The 16955-nt window shown below is 43.9% G+C and overlaps 1 protein-coding gene across 6 annotated transcripts in view; it reads left to right on the top strand.

Annotated features, from left to right (window-relative positions):
- The first annotated feature begins 996 nt into the window (after positions 1 to 996).
- The window catches only part of SNX25 (sorting nexin 25), a 116623-nt gene continuing 100664 nt past the window's right edge, over positions 997 to 16955 (top strand). For 2 of the 6 annotated variants that reach the window (XM_082444799.1, XM_082444796.1), the window contains exon 1: positions 1003 to 4914. In XM_082444799.1, the coding sequence (XP_082300925.1) occupies positions 4549 to 4914 (366 nt within the window). In that variant the 5' untranslated portion in view covers positions 1003 to 4548. Of the gene's footprint in view, positions 4915 to 16955 lie in introns of all 6 variants that reach the window. The other 4 variants (XM_082444800.1, XM_082444801.1, XM_082444798.1 and 1 more) reach the window with 4 other exon arrangements.

Raw genomic sequence — 16955 nt, 5'->3', positions numbered from 1 at the left:
CCCTCTCCTATTTAACTCCTGGTTGGGCCATATGATTTGCTTTGGCCAATGGGATGTTAGCAAATGTAACACAAGTGAAAGCTTAAAAAGAACTTGTAGTATATATCACATCTCTGAGATTGTCATGTGAAGAAGCCCAAGCTACCTCTTGGAGGATAAGAACACAGGGAGCAGAGACAAGCCATCTCAATGGAGGCTCCGTAGCCCAAGCAGCCCCAGCTTATGCACCAGGAGATCACAGCGTTGTTAGTGACCCAGGCAAGAAGAACAGAACTGCCCAATGACCCCAGCCCGATTGCTGACCTACAAAATCATAAGCAAATAAAATGGTTGTTATTTGGTGGTGGTTTGTTATACAACAGCAGATAATTGACATACTCTGTTTCCCTAAATTTCAGGTCAAAACTTAAGTAAATTGAAATTATCCTTTTTTTTGTGTGATCTACCCTCGTCAATTCTTTATCTTGATACCAGCTAATTTAGTTTACAATACTTTCCTTTGTAATTCTCTCTCTTTGAAGATTAATACAAAGACACTTCTGCCTGAAAGTTTCCCAATATGAATATTTTTACTTACTAATAAGGAGCCCCACTCAGCATAATTTATATATCTGTATTCTAAAATTTTGTTCAGTTTCATCTTCCTCTTCAAAATGCTGCAGTATGTTTCCTTTAAGCTTTAACAGTCTACTATTTTTTTTTATAAATTTATTTATTTTAGTTATTTTATTTTATTTTTTTGGCTGCATTGCGTCTTCGTTGCTGCTCGCCGTCTTTCTCTAGTTGCGGTGAGCGGGGGCCACTCCTTGTTGCGGTGCGTGGGCTTCTCATTGCGGTGGCGTCTCTTGTTGCAGAGCACGGGCTCCAGGCGCGCGGGCTCAGTAGTTGTGGCTCGCGGGCCCTAGAGCGCAGGCTCAGTAGTTGTGGCACATGGGCTTAGTTCCTCTGTGGCATGTGGGATCTTCCCGGACCAGGGCTCGAACCTGTGTCCCCTGCATTGTCAGGCAGATTCTTAACCACTGCACCACCAGGGAAGCACTACTATTTGTTTTTAAAGTATTTTATAATTTTTTCACTTTTACTTTTTGAAGTTTGGCCATACTTACATCTGTATTTTCTGTAAACCACACTCTGCTTGAAAGTTACAGGAAAGAGAGGTTAACGGACCTGTTAGGGTCTTGCAGTGAATCACTAGGAGAAACTATAATGATACCTAGGTCTTTTGATTCATGTTAATACCTATTGACAGTTTTACCCAAAATGGTCAAAGGCAAATACTGTGGTTTTCTCTCTAATCCTGTGGTTACCTTCAAGGAGAGCCAGGGGGTTTAAGGAGAAATGTACTAAATAGTGAAGGGGAAGATGCATCACATATTTTGACAGAGATTGGGTGTTGTCTACCTATTTACACTAATATTTTAAATGTCAATTTTTCACTTAATTTGTCCTTATAATATCCCAGTGAGTTCAGACAGACACCATTCCCATCTTACATAATAATGAAGATAGCCTGTGGAGCATTTAATTATAACCCGTCAGAATATGCTGGCCATAAGGAATATAAATAAGGCATCTCTACTTAATTTGGTCTTTAACTTAGGCCTGGTAGGACTCAACACCGACTTCTGGGAGGGAACACCTGATTCTAATTTAATACCTGACTTCTCCCTCAATACCTCCTGATCCCAGGCACTCCCTTGTATATTGTACCACCTCTCAGTGTTCCTCAGACCTTGCACAGGGTAGAAACCCAACTACTACTTGTTAAGTAAATGTTTGAATTGTCAATGCTGACTTAGCAATACGACATATGCTTTAAGGAAGTTTTCTGACCACGAGTGTACATTTCTCCAGATCTGCATTCCTGGCAACAATATACAGGTGTGTTGGAAAGATCATGGTCTTAAGAGTTACAGACCGGGGCTCTCAATAAAAGATAGTTTCCCCTTTACTGATTGTGATTTTACTGACTTTAGTGATTATTATAAATCACTTTGCACTTGTCAGGGGGCTGGCTAAGATACAAGCCATACTCACAAAGCAACAAAACTAAACACTTTTAAAAGCACGGAATACAGGTACTAAGCTCATGGATTTAAACCCTGTTTTTTTCCTCTGGAATATGGGATGACAAAACGAGATAGAGTTTTTACGAAGCACCATGGCATAGTGCTTAAATGCACAAGCTCTAGAGCCAGACCACATCGGGGTGGATAACCAAATCCTAGCTCTGATGTTTATTAGCTTTGTAACGTTGAGCAAGTTATTTTACCTTCTGTGCCTCAGTTTCCTCATGGGTAGATGGAGATAACATTCTAGGGGTTGTTGTGAAGATTAAATGAAGCATGTCTAGTGTTTAGAACAGTATCTGACACAGTAAATGCTCAGTTATTATTGTCAACTATGGTAAACCCATATTTTGGAAAACTTTATATATAAAGTATGTAAAGCCCTCAGCCCACTGTCCCAGGCATGTAAATGATCAAAAAATATGGATATGAGTGTTGGTAATAACAGGCTACCATGCTTTATTTGAAATAATTTGGAATTGTAGGTACACTTTGAGGAGCCCCAGCGGGATGAACATTAACTATTTTAGAGGCAAAAGGGCTCCTTCAAAATCAGTTACACTGCTTTATTTAAAAATAAAAAAGAGAAGACAAGGAGGACAGGAAGGTAGTAACTTCTTTTGATGTCCTCACCTGTAATTACCTAGGCATGGCAAAGTCACATCTGGCCTAAGGCACTCATTATCTCCTTTGACTTACAAGGAATAAGAATAGAGTGGTCCATGAATACTAATATTAAAAACAATAAACTTAAAAAATGACAAATATGAACATATTTGTTTTTATATAGGTACATAAAATAATTCATTTCTACGCTGTTTTGTTAGAGCTTAATATTAGGGATAATTTTTTTTAGACCTCCTACTTCATCTCCCACTTGAAATCCATGCCATTCCAGGGAAATTTATTACAGTGATGTGAATACATGGGTGGGCTGTGTATGTCTATGGACACTGGTATTTCTTCTTTTGATTAATAACCTCTTCGATAATACTTTGTTTTAAAAGAATAAATATCCACTAAATAGTTAACTTTGTATGAATGTTATATTTTTTTCCTCTGTTGAAACGACAGATATTCCTTATAGAAAAACCCAGTATAGTCACAGTATTTGAAAATATATTTTAATGCTTACTTTTCCTAACTATGTTTCCTGGGAAGCAGGATATAACTCAATTTATTGGGAAACAATAGCGCTTTTAAACTGTTGAAATTCTTCATGACTGCTGCATGGAGAGAGTTCTGGGCTTTTGCTTTTTAATGTTTCCCGTATCCTTCACGACTTCTCTCATCCACTTACCTCCCTTTCCCTTTCTTCCCCTTTCTATTGTTGATTTGCCCTCTCTATCACCCCCTTTTAAATTATCATTAAAGTCTTTAGAATTCCTTTATTCATTAAAGATACATCTGCTGCTTTGCTGGCGTTCCTAATTTCTAGTATTTCGCATGTTGGCATCTCAGTAAGCATTATCTGTACATTAACGCTGGGACCATGCTAGGAGAAGAAAATATGTACTCTCAAAATTATTTGGACTACTTTCACTTGCGTGGGTAGTAGCATTTGTACTGAATCGTCGGCGACAAAAATACAGGGACTTGGAGCCAGTGACTATGGCAGGTGTGCACACCCTCTGGCACCAGGCAGACTTTTTTGGGCCTTTCCGTAAGTAGGAATTGCAGGCTTCATCTACTGCTCCACATTTGTCTGATTCCGTTCCTGAGGCGGCTGCGTGGGAAAGGGAAGGTTGTTCGGAGAACTGTGTTAAAAGTGAGGATCAGGAACGGTTGCCTATTTAAATAGCAGGTGCAAACGGCGCAGAAATTTTGCGGGCTGTAAGCATGCTAGGAGGTTACTTATCAGTGATGAGCGGGGACAGGATTAAGGGATCACCTGAGCTCGAGAATTACCAATGCTTCTGACACCTGCAGCAAAAATTTCCATCAACAGACGGTATCCTGGGGGAGGGGCGGGGAGGAGCCCAGGAAAGAGCAGTTTTCGCCAGGATTGGCGGCGCCCCTTCCCCGCCGGGCAGCGGCGGGTCGGACCCCGCCCCCGCACCGCGGGTGGGCGGCCGGGCGGGGCGGGGCCGGGCACCTCCCAGCCATCGCTCAGCCGGACGCTGTGACTCTCCGCCCCCTTCTGATACGCACTCCACGGCCGCCCCCACCCCCGTCCCCGCCCCCACCCGGCCGGCTCGAGTCCCAGCCCGGTCCGACTACCTGGGCACGCCCGGCCGGGCAGCTGAGGGCGCGGCGCCGCGTGGCGGCGCTGAGGGGTCGCCGAGAGGAGCTCGGCGGCGTCTGTTGGAGCCTTTCCCTCGGTGGGCCGCCGGCGAGGGCATGAGCGCGGACTCCCTCTGCCTCCAGAGCGGCGGGAGCGGCGAGGGGAGGAGGCGCCGCTTGGAGGCCACCGTCCAGGGCAGCGCCGGGGGAGAGCAGGGCGGGAGATGTGCCTGTCCTTAGCGGCCCAGGAAGCAGCATGCACCCCGATGCCACCGACAGCAGCGGCGCCGGCCTCACGGGCGCCCCAGGCGAGCGGCGGCCGGATTCCCGGGAGGACGCAGCAGCCCCCGGGGGCCCTGGCGGCGGGAGCTGGCGGGCGCTGGTGGCCGTGGCCGCCCTCGCCGCCGTGTCCCTCTGCTTCCTGGGGCCCGGCTGCTGGGAAGCGGGAAGCGCGGGGCCGGGCACCGTCCTGCTCAGGCTCAGCCTGTACCTGGGCTGCGCTGCGGCCGCCTTCCTGCTGGGGACCTTGTTCTCCCTGGTCTGCCGGAGCCCGCGAGCTCCGCCGCCCGACTTCGCCGCCGCCTGGAGACGGCTGGCCGCGGCCACCCGCCACCCGCCGGAGGTGAGTACGGGTCTCCCCGCCGCCGCCGCGCGCGCCCGCCCGCGGCCTCGCCCGGCCCGCCCGCTTCCGGCGCCCGCCGCCAGCTCCGGGAGGGCCGGGGGTCGCGGCGGGCCCGTCTTCTCGGCCCGGCTCGGCGGACGCCCGAGGGAAACGGGGCTTGGAGTGGGCCGGCCCGGCGGGGAGAGGCTCGCGTCCCCTCGGCCCCCGCGCGGGGCGGGCTCCGGGCTCCGTGGGTTTGCCGAGAGCACGTTAGTAGGCGATGTAGTTGCTCGACACCATCCTCATTTCCAGCCTCGGTAGTTGAATAATCCTTCCAGACCTTCGCTGTGGCTCTGCAGCTGGCGAGTGGGAGCGAGGGGAGCGCGGCGGTCGCTGTACGCAGGCGCTGCGCCCTGGGCTGGTCATTACCTTGGGTTCCGATAACCGTTCCCTGTCGGGGTGACTTTATGCCCTTTTACAGACGAGGAAGCTTGGCGCAGAGGGGCTGACTTGGCTTAGGTCACCCACCCGGTACCTCATGCCCAAGCCTGGGTACACTTTTTACCACGCTGTCCTGTCTTCCACCATGTTAAGTATCGCAGTTTCAGTGATTTAGGAAGGGGATGCCCGAAATCACTGTACTTTGCATCAAAAGGAAGGCTATCATCAGTGAGGTGTGGCGATATAGTAAAGAACGGTGGTTATATAGGGAATATAGGGAAGGACAGTATTTTAAATAAGCTCTTCGCTTCCTTAGTGCCAAACCACTGCTTCCCCTACCTCCCAGCATCCGTCTCACCGCCCTTTAAAAGAAACTTGCTTCTGTCGTAGCTTGACTCTTCCTGCTTGACTGAATGATACTATCATTAAACTTAAATTGACCAAGCACTCTGGGGTAAGGGAAATGGCAGTGGCTCAGCTTCCTAAGAATATTTGTTGGAAGCGTCATTACCCCCTGGGTTTTGTGTTTGCTTATGATATGACCTGCTTACTTTTTTGTGAAAATCATCACACTCTTCACCAAAAGTACCGTTTCCTCAGTGTGTCAGTTCCGAATGCAGAGCTGAGATAATGGCTGAAGGGTTGTAGGTAAAAGAGTGGGGCATCCTCACTGTGTAAGCTGAGCAGCAATTCAATATAGTAAGGAACAGGAACTTCTGTTTTCATAAGTGGTCTCAAATTACGTAGTTGTGTTTATTTCTCTTAAAAACCTTCACTCAGCTGTCCATTTTTTCATATCTAATTTAGCAAGACTTGGTGAGTAGGTGTATTTTTCCTCTTGCTTTTTCTCTACAATGATAAAAAAAGATAAAGATCCCAAGATTTTACTAGTTGATTTATCGATCTGTGAATGACGTTAGAATTCTTTAGAGTATTGTAAGACGTTGTAATTCATTCAGTACGTATTTATTATTTTATGCCAGCCAGGTATTATTTTGGAAGCTGGGGTTGAATCAACAAGGCAAAAGCCCTGCTTTCTGGAGACTATATACTTATGGGGGAATCAGGCAATAAATAAATGGAGTTACTTTTGGATAGTGGTAAATGCTTATGAAAGCAAAAGTAACTAAGAGTTAAGTGATTAACAGTGCCTGGTATGTGAGGGCAGGAAGTTTAGATGGTGGGGTCAGGATCAAAGCTGTAGGATTGCAACTCACTCTGAGGGCTTGGAAGCCTCATGTTGTGGGTTACCTCTCCTTTTCCTGGAAAATACATCCCCTCAAACCGCCTAGCTCACTTGTACCTCTGGTAAAACTTGGGTTATCATCGGAAAGATGCTTTAGTAGAGGAAGCAGAGAAAATACTACATTAAAGGTGACAGAAAATGAAGCAGCATGTGTAATCTCTCATGTATACTACCCGAAGATTTCAGGCAGTAGAAGAGGTGAAGTATGATTTAAGGAAAGTAGATTATTGGTCATTCTTTTTGAATTCAGATTCCTACAATGTTAAATAAGAAAATAAGTACACTAGGATGTTTACTTTCTAGGTTGTGTTACTTAGAATTGAAATGCATGTTATTCACATAAAATTATATATATATATATTTACAGTACCAGTGCAGTTTACGCAAGCCTTTTGTTGTGCTGTATTTCCAATAATTTATGCTTAAGGTTTTAAAAAAATGTTCTTTATGAATGAAAGCATAAGCATGTGGTGTAGTATAAACTGTCCGTTCTGTGGTGGTGGTAGGAGCTGGACCACACTGGTCATCTAACAGGTGGAGGGGAGGCTATTTTGGAGTGAACCAAATGGTGCCTCTTATGATACAGTGACTACTTCACTACAGAAGTTTTGATTCAGCATTAAGAAAAGAATCCTCATTTGTTCTTACCTATTTTGGGTTCTTCTAGTGTCAGCTAGATGTGTCAGACATGGGAATCTATGCTATCTGTCCATCTTTCCTTCCTTCTCTTTCCTTTTTTTTTTCCTTCTTGGCTTCCTTCTATAGAGGAAAAAAATGCATACACTGTTAAAAGTAGGCAACCAGAGAAGCCTACACTAAAAGGGAAAAGGTGTTTTCATGTCTAGGAGTGTTCAAATGCTCCCGCATGCTTCGCAAGGTAGTTATTGGCTGTCAACTCTATGCAGTTAGGACCCGTGACTGACATCTTTTGTGAGTGTTTGCTGATGATAACGAAGAAAATTATGTCAGTTTGCGGTCACTAACTCTGTGCTTTCCCCCTTCAGTTAATCTAAGATTTACTGGGCGTCTCTTATGTGAAAGGATTTTGATTTTACTTGGCTGGGAATCACTATTGATTAAAGTGGTAAAACTAAATTTTCATCTCGGGTGGAAATAACATCCAGTGGTATATTCAGGTGGCAAAAAAACTTTGTGTAAGGTCAGCAAGGTTGATGGTGAAGTCTTGACAGTTGCTACCTGGGCAGCCCCACTTCAGAAGCACTTGGGCTTTGTTGTAGGCCAGCCGACTGGAGCTCTGATGCTGTGGGGCTGGCTTGCTCCTGGGCAGCAGCTGCTAGCCCGCCTCTGCTGAGGAGGCTGCCAGAGTGTGGTGCTCCTAGTCCAAGGTCGTAGTTTGGTCTTGTGCCAGGCCAGTTAACTCAGGCGGACCAAGAGCCTTAGATTCACTCGCCACAGTTACTTGACCCTAGCACATGATCTAACCAGGGCAGCAGCAAGAAGAATGTGGGAATAGTGAATCAGTAGTTCAGAAAACTTATTTTCATTCCTGGACCAGCAGGATCTAAGTGCATCTTCATAGAATGGAAAAAAGGGAAATAATTTCTTACATTTTGGCGATAGGAATAAGAGGGAATAACTTCTTTAAATGTCAGTCATGGGCTTCCCTGGTGGCGCAGTGGTTAAGAATCCGCCTGCCAATGCAGGAGACACGGGTTCGAGCCCTGGTCCGGGAAGATCCCACATGCCACAGAGCAACTAAGCCCGAGAGCCACAACTACTGAAGCCTGCACTCCTAGAGCCCGTGCTCCGCAACAAGAGAAACCACCACAATGAGAAGCCCGCGCACCGCAACGGAGAGTAAACCCTGCTCGCCACAACTAGAGAAAGCCCGTGTGCAGCAACGAAGACCCAACACAGCCAAAAATAAATAAATAAAACAAATAAATTTTTAAAAGTTAATCATTCACATAATTATGGATTTTTCTCTTTTACATTGTATTTTATTAGATACCTCTTGATTTACATCCCATTAAGTTAAAAAATAAGCAGTTAACTAATGAGGATTGGAGGGCTGATGCAAGAAAGTCCACAAGTCAGGCGATTAGTAGCATATGGGAAACTGAGGTCCATTGCTATGTGAAGAAAACATGAAAGACTTTTCCAAGTTTAGACAGATAGCAAAGTTCAAGAAGTTCATCAAATCTTGTACGCATTTACTGAATATCTGCTGCATATCTGCTTTTCTGATCTCGTGAGATCATTTTTGGCCTACTTAGTTGCTGAGTGTCAGTGCCAGGCACATAGTAAGTTCTCTGTAGATGGATTTTTGTCCTGAATGAATGGATTACTGTTTGAGATGAGAACAGACTTGAGAATCCAACTGACATTTTTAGATTTGAAGTTTCAACCACAGTTCCCTAGAGAAGGGATCATAGTCTTGCAGTAGGTGTCACTAAGAGCTTCGATAATTGCTTTCTGTTAAGTGCGTGGCAGTGTTCTTAGTGTTGGGGAGGAATCAAAGGTGAACAAGATGCTCCCTGTCAAGGTCCTCTCGCGCTGAGTAGATTAGACTGATAGGGAAGACTGGAGGGGAGAGCAGATGTTTATAGAGACAGTAAAAACATTCACACAGCAACCCATGGTGCCACTTGGCTTGGGTAGGACTTCTGGAATCTCTAAATGAGTTCTTTTACCAATACAAAAGTTCTTTTGAGTAAAACAGACTTGATTTAGTTACTCGAGGGAAAAAGGAAAAGAAACAAGACTTAGGGAGACTATACACAGCCTCTTTGTGACTTTCCTTTATTATGCTAATATGATAAACTAATCCTCAATAATTTGATAGTGGATAGTGGCATAATACACTTACTGTCTTCAGAATATTTGATTGTATTTTGACCAGGGGATTTAAGTCATGGTGGGTACTGGGAAAAATGTTTTTGAGGAAGATGGCTTTTGAGACCCTCTTAAATCTGCCTAACTCTGTACTGTAAGGTTTGTTTGCCTTAAATTCATTCTAATCATAATGTTTAAATTTAACTTTTTATGCAGGTTATACAATCACATGGCTTTAATAAAAAAACATATAAAAGGATATGCAGTGGGAAAAAAAATCTCCCTTCCTTATAGGCAGCCATTATTAACAGTTGATTATTCTAACAGATGTATATTATGTACGTACAAGCAAATATAAATATGTACTCAAAAACGGGAGCTTTTGTTACCTATAATCTCTTGATATATAAACAGTGATTACACATAAAGGAAAATTATTTTCTGTATCTGTATTATGAAGGAACTCTTTCTTAGGGTTAGTAAACATAAGAAGTTATATATGAATAGTGATAACTTCAAAGTAGGAAGCTACAATACACGATTAAACCGGAACATAAAAAAAATGCTCATCAAAACCAGCAAATGTATTCTAAGAAATAATGAGTGTGTTTTTGAATTTAGCAGAACTGTCTGAAGGCGGCAATATATATTTTCACAGTTTGTACAAAACCAAAAGAAACCCAGCCAATTGTTTTAGAGACGGAGTACATGTACTTTTTGGGGTTTGAGTTGCCGGCGAGTGTATGAGATGAATCCTCGGAGGTAGGATTGCAGACGTAGTTTGGGCCAGGTTGTGGAAGTCCTCATCTGAGAGAGTAGGGTTGGTTTATAGTCTGTAGTCAGGGCAGCTACTCACACTTTCTGAGCTCTGGAGTGTAGCCTCAGAGCTGGGCTTTAGAAATGTTAAATGGAAATGTGATTGGGAGGGACTCAGGAGAAACACTGATCAGTTGCAGTGATAAAAAGTGAGTCAGTGAAGCTGTGGGAATGGAGTCCGGAGGCGAAAAGTCAAGATTGAGTGAGACGTTTCTTTCATGTAAATTATCAGTAGTTATCATTACAGATGGGTTCAAGAATCTTTTCAAGAGTATCTTAACATTCCCTCTAAATAATAAATTCAGGCCCCAAACCAAAGGGTCCTACTGTTTATTCACAAATGTGAAGACCAAAGTCTCCAAGCTTGAGTGGTCTGCTTGGAGCCTAAATTCTGGTCATTCCCAGGAAGCTTATTTCTGACTCCCTTGAATCTTAAGCTGCTTTTGCTTTGGGAACACGCTACGATGTCACCTTAGTAATTGAATGTTGCCTTCTTAAAAGTATCTTAGGTTTCATTTCCTAACCTTATCATTTTGGGGGTAGGAAGTGCCCTAGATTCCTTAGAATGTATGAGCCTTTGTGCAGTCAGAATAGTACACACAACTGTACTTAAAAAAAGGTGACTCAGCAAGTTTGGTGCTGAGGGCTTAGGCTTCAGAAAAGGAAGTGTCTGTAGAAGGCTGTTAGTATTAAAATGATGGCATACAAACTTGCCTTTTTTTTTTTCTTTCTTTTTTATTTTTTGGCAGCTTTGCTTTTGAAAGACTTGCAAACTTGGAACTTGTATTTTTACCAACTTCACTGTTAGGTCACTTTCTAAATGAGGGTTGGTTGTTTGGGTGGAGGTGACAGATGACAGGGGTAGATAGGCAGTCCTTCTCAAGGACTCTGCTGGGTACCCCGGGGGGCCAGGGCTTGGGTTCAGTTAGTCACTTCTACACCCTCCTTTAGTCCTGGGATGTGTTATTTAGTTACACAGTGGAGCTTTCCAGAAAGCCCAGTGGGGTTTGGTTGCATTTTGGTGGGCTTTTCAGCTCAGATGCTGCTTTGGGAGAATGCAGTTAGGAGAATGAGCTGTGCCCGTCTGTCCCCAGGGCTGGCCGGTGCTTATCAGTGACTCTAGGTACTGGCCAGTCCTGGTACATTTGTCAGTCAGCCTGGGGTTTCCATGTATGAACGCCATGAGCTGGACGTAGAGGAAAATGAATATGGTAACTCCAAGTAAAATGCCTCTGAGGCCGAAGGGGAAACCGGAATGAATAGTGCATTTTTAGAATGAGACACTGGAACTTGTTTAGGTCACTAAGATCTATTTAGTAAGCTTTCTATTTTAGTGTAGAATACACTTCTTGGAAAGTTGGATGCATTTTTAACAAATACTCATTTCTAAAGTTACCTGAATTTCTGTAGTTCTCACCCACCTTGTATGTATGAGTGAGTTTACATTAATAGCAGTAACTCAAATTATATAGGGTTTGCTCCTGTCTGCTCATGCAGGACCTCATCCTGCAGTTCTCCCCTCATTTCTGCCAGCCCACAGGCAGTATTTTTATGTTTATGAATATGTTCACTTATGTTCTTCCGTTCCGGGTGCCTGCAAAACATTTGAGAGAGCCTTCTTTCTGTCACCTGTGCCAGTCTGTGAAAAAGCACATTTCTTCTTGGGCTACTGCTGTCTCAGTCCCCTAAAACTGGATATCCAGGAGTGCTCGGTCCTTCTGGTTTCTTTTGTTTTTGTTTTTTTCCTGAGCCAAAGCCACTTTATGTGCTTTATGGAAGTTGAGAATGTAGCCTTGTTTCTCTCACTCAGGTATACTTAAAATTTTTTGGTTTTTACCTTGTAATAGAAGCTGAGGAGTTTATGTCTCTGTTTGCATCTCCTGTGAAGACAGACCCATCCCTTCTGTCTGGCTCATTTCTGTACCTGGCTCAGAGCAGCCCCTGGGGTCAAGCTCGGGCTTTCTCTCCTAGCTCCAGAGCTTCCTCTGTCTCCAACCTTGAGCGGCTACACACAAGGCACCTCCCAAAGGCCTCTTCCTCGTATACAAATATACTCCTACAGATATACACCTGAGGGCCATGTGCAAACCCTGCCAACTTGTTAGGCGTGAAATTAATACCTTAAACATCCCAGAAATTGTGACGTGCTTTTCCTGAGGCACAGTTGTTGATCTCATATTGTTCCTTCTGATTTTTTTTCCCATTTCACTAAACCTTTCTGAGATTGCAACCCCTAGATTAGCTCAGGAGGTTGCTTTGTTTTCTAGATTTGAATTTTGATCATTCTTGAGGTCCCATTTTTGGAAGTATCTCACTCTTAGGCGGGCTTCCCCGGGGGCCCCTGCAATAACCATCTCTGCACGGAGGAGTCGAGATTTACTCCTCAGGCTTAGACTCACTTATTCAACTGCTGAACTTGACCTTTCCACTTGGTACCCTCAGTGGTGCCTGAAACTCAACAAGTCCAAGGCTCCATCTGTCTTGTGATCAGTGTCTCCGTCCCTCTCCCATTGCTCCTTGCGTCAGCGACTAGCACCTCCGAAAGTCCTGCAGCCAGAAGCCCGAGTCCTTCCTGAACTCTCCTTCTCCTTCCTCCCCACATGCAGTCCATCCCCCAGACCTGTCTCCTTACCTCTTGGGTATCTTACGTCCATCCACTTCTTTCCATCTCTCCTGCTTGGTCCCAGCTGCCATCATGTGCCTCCTAGGTGACTGCAACAGCCCCTCAATTCATCTCTCTGCCTCCGTGTCGCTCCTCCAATTCCTTCTCTGAAAAATGCACACCCGGTCCAATCCCTCTTCTGCAGCATGTTTAATTAAGAGCCGTCAGCTTCCTGTTCTTGCCAGCTCTCCAGCCTGGTCTCCTGTCATAATTACCTTCACTTCTCATGCTCTATCCTCAGCCCTCAAAGTGCCAACCTTGGTCTTTGGATGGCAACTTTGAATATTGCTTGCTCTGCCTGGAGCCCCGCTGTGCCCTTACCTGGCTAACTTCTCCTCAGGCCTCAGCCATCACTTTTGCAGAGAAGCTCATATATTCTTGTGGCACCGTAAACCTTTTCTTCATTGTACTTAGCACAGTTGTGATTTTATACTTGGACGGTTCCTTGTCCGTCTTTCTCATTAACCCTTGAACTCCATGAAGGCAGAAACTCCCCCCTGTATCTTTAACATCTAGTATGATTAAGTAGGTAAGCAGTAAACATGTCTTGAGTGAATGAATCACTGGGGATCAGTAGAGCACAGGCATGAAGAGAATGGTTCTGGAGTCAGCCAGTTATTTGAATTTGAATCTGGCTCTGCTTTAATAACCCCGTGACAGTGGGCAACTTACCTAAGATTTCTAAGCCCCAGTCTCCTTATCTGAAAAGTGGAGATAGTAAATACCTTAAGAGGTTGTTTGGAACAATGTGATAGTATTTGAAAATATAAATACTAGTATTTGTAAAAGTGCTTTGAATTAGAAGGTGTTAAATGGTAGATGTTACACTTTTACCTTTTTAAAAAAACTTTTTTATAAGAATAAAGATGCAGCTTCAGAAAAATTACACAAAATAAATATATAGTTGGATGAGTGATTATAAAGACAATACCCTTGTAACTTCCAGAAGCCCCAGAAGCCCCCCTATATCTCCACCCCAATGGCATTCCCTTCCCTTCCACCTAAGTAACGCCATCTTGACTCTATAATAATCACGTCCTTGCGTGTTGTTACAGTTTTATCAGTCAAGCATGCATCCGTGGACATTATGGCTTAGTCTTGCCCATTTGAAAAAATTAAGTCTTCCCAGTATCCTTTTCTTTTCCCTATGGGTTATCTATTGAAGAACCTGGAGCAGTTGTCCTGGAGTGTCCTATAGTCTGGATTTTGCTGGTGGCATATGAATGATACAGCTCAGCTTGTTCCTTCCTCCTTTGTATGTCCTACAAATTGACACTGGACCCAGAGGACTGATCAGACTTGTGTTTGACCCCTTTGGCAGGACTGTAGGTGGTGGTGTGACCTTTCATCAGGAGGCACGTAATATCTGATTGTCTTTCTTTTTGTTGTTAGTAGCTGTTGATGCTCAATACCTGGATCTGTTAATTTTTGGGGGGTGACAAATAGGGATGTTTTAATTCTGTCATTTGTCTTATTTATTGGTTTGAATATTTTTTTAAAAGAGACATTTTCCCATCATCTACTGTTTGGTTGCACAGTGGTACAGTTCCTATAGAAAAGCAGGATAAATGCTAGATTCTGTCCCATTATCAGTTTTCCAAGATAATGAGTTGGTTCCCCATCATCCTCTGAAGGTGACCAACTAGTTATGTGTTTAAAAAAGTATTGTGAACTCAGGGATTTGAATGTATTTGATGGGTTTCAATTAGTTGTAATTATTATCTTTTTTGAAGCTTAGGCAGTCCCATCTCTGCCCAGTGGAAACCTTTTCAAGTTGACTCCTGAGTCCTTTTGATATGACCCTACTAAGTCTGAGAGTTTTCTTGCTATCTGGTATAATAGGATATTTCAGGTTCATTTTGAGCGTTTTCTGCTCACGCCTGGAATTAGCCATTTCTCCACAAAGAGCCCTGATTTCTTTTAAGGGAAAATAGTATTTCATGAACTCATTCTGTTTCAGTTCTGAGCAGCACAGCCAGACTCAGACCCAACTGTTGGGACTTCACCTGCTCATTTGTTTGTAGGGTGACCAATTGTCCTGGTTTGCTCAGAACTGTCTTGGTTCTAGCACTGAAAGCCCGGTGCCCCTGAGAGAGTGGGGGACTCATTCTAGGTGTTAGGGAGGCTCATTGCTGTTGGTTTGGTCATTGTGTCTTGGCCTTCTCTATGGAGAGATTGGAAGAAATATGTATGAGATCTGTCTTTTGCAAAGAGTAATCACTCAGTAGTTAGATTTATATACTCTATGTCTTCAAGACAGGTAACACTTAGTTTGAACAGTGCTTTGCAATCGTCTTTGCCATTTCCTTATGATAGCCTATAAATTGACATTGTTTATGGGTTCAGGAAAATGGTTTCTATGGCCTCAGTTTGATTCATTTTACTCTAACCCATGGCTGTGAATACAGTGGACAAATACATGCACTGCAAGAGCCATAATGTGAATGTCATAAAGTGAATGCCTTAGTAATTGCTATAGCTAAACTTAATATTTATTGCATTTACTGTATGCAGGTGCGTATATGCATTACCCAGTTAAATTTTTATACCTTCCACCTGAGGTAGGGACTGTTAATCTCATTTTACAGATGGGAAAACTGAGGTTTAGAGAGGCTAAATCATGTGCCCGGAGCAAGTGGAAGAACTAAAATAAACCCAGGTCTTTCTTATTTTGGAGCCTCTGTAGTTAACCACTTTATTACCATTTTAATTATTAAACATTAGTTTGGTCTAATTTAAAACCTGATTCACGTTTTAAAAAACTTGAGAATCTTTGGGCTGGTTCTAGGACCTGTTTAGGAATTAGTGTCACTTTAGAGGTCTCAGAATGATGTCACAACTGCTCTTTCTATGTTCGTGACAATCATTGCTAATCAAGTAAGGCAGCTTTTTTATTTTCCCTGCGTCTGGATGAAACCTCAGAATCCTTTTCAACATAGCATTCCAGGCAGCCACTAAAATTTTACTAGAGTTGAGATATAACGTGAGACCCAGCTGCCATTCTGAGTGAGAACCTCGTAGAACGGCAGTGAAGCCTCTGGGGTCCCATGGCACTTTTTCTGTGTTACTCTGCTGTCACTATACTGTGTCATAACAGTCAGTCATACATTCTTTTCATCTGTTCTAGGAAAAATCAGTTTTCTAAGCTATGATCCATAAACACTTAATTTCAGAGATGCTTTTAGGTATACTGCAAAAACAGAAGAGGCAGGATGAGAGACTTGTGGGGTTGGGGGGGTGGGTCGCATAAATTTGAGAAACCAAGTTCTTGAAGCTTTACACTGTGTATTGCTATGCTAACGTTGTGAGAAATCCTAGTAAAGGAACCTGTTTAGCTGTTTAGTAAAGGAACCTTTTTAACCCAGTGTTTTCTAAACATGACTTATACCTGTATCACCACATTTTTTTTTTTTTAAGCAACAAGGAGATTTATTATCTTAAGAAATGATACATAACCCAGAGGTAGGACAGGCCCAGGAGTAGTAGGGCAGGCTCCGTGTGGGAGTGTCCAGCCTCAGGACCATCTCTCTGTATCTTTCTTAACTCTGCCCTCCACGTGGGTGGGCCTGACGCCCTGGCTAGTGGCTAGATGGCTGCAGGCATTTCAGGCACCATAGCCACACAGGATGAGATATAGATGGGGAAAGGCCCTTTTGGAACAAGGAAAGTGTTCTTAGAAATGCAGTGGCAGTGTTCCATTCATATCTGTTTGGCAAGGTTTGGGCGGGTACCCGCCTGTATGGAATTGTCGGCTGCGGGAGGGGGCCGTGATTCTGTGATTGGCCTAGCCAGTCCTTTAAGGAGGAAGGAAGCAGTGGAGTCAAAACAATGAATGTTTCGCTTCATCGCCAAGGTTTTCAGGACTAAGAGGAACCTCTCTTTTTAGCCTTTCACACCTTCACTTACTCCTCACTTTAACCAAGCTTCTCGCTGTTCCTGACTTTACCTTTATGGGGTGTATGTGTTGCACCCATGTGCCCCTGGAAGACCTCTGCCCCCATTTCTGCACATTCAGTTCTTGTTAAAGACCTAGCTCAAGCTCTTCCCTCCGGTCAACTCTACCACGCTCTTCAGTTCTGCCCAATAAACATTTGTGGAGGG

The sequence above is a fragment of the Balaenoptera physalus genome (assembly GCF_965194825.1).
Source record: "Balaenoptera physalus genome assembly, chromosome: 21".
Lineage (NCBI taxonomy): Eukaryota > Metazoa > Chordata > Mammalia > Artiodactyla > Balaenopteridae > Balaenoptera > Balaenoptera physalus.
This window is presented reverse-complemented; position numbering and strand designations above follow the sequence as displayed.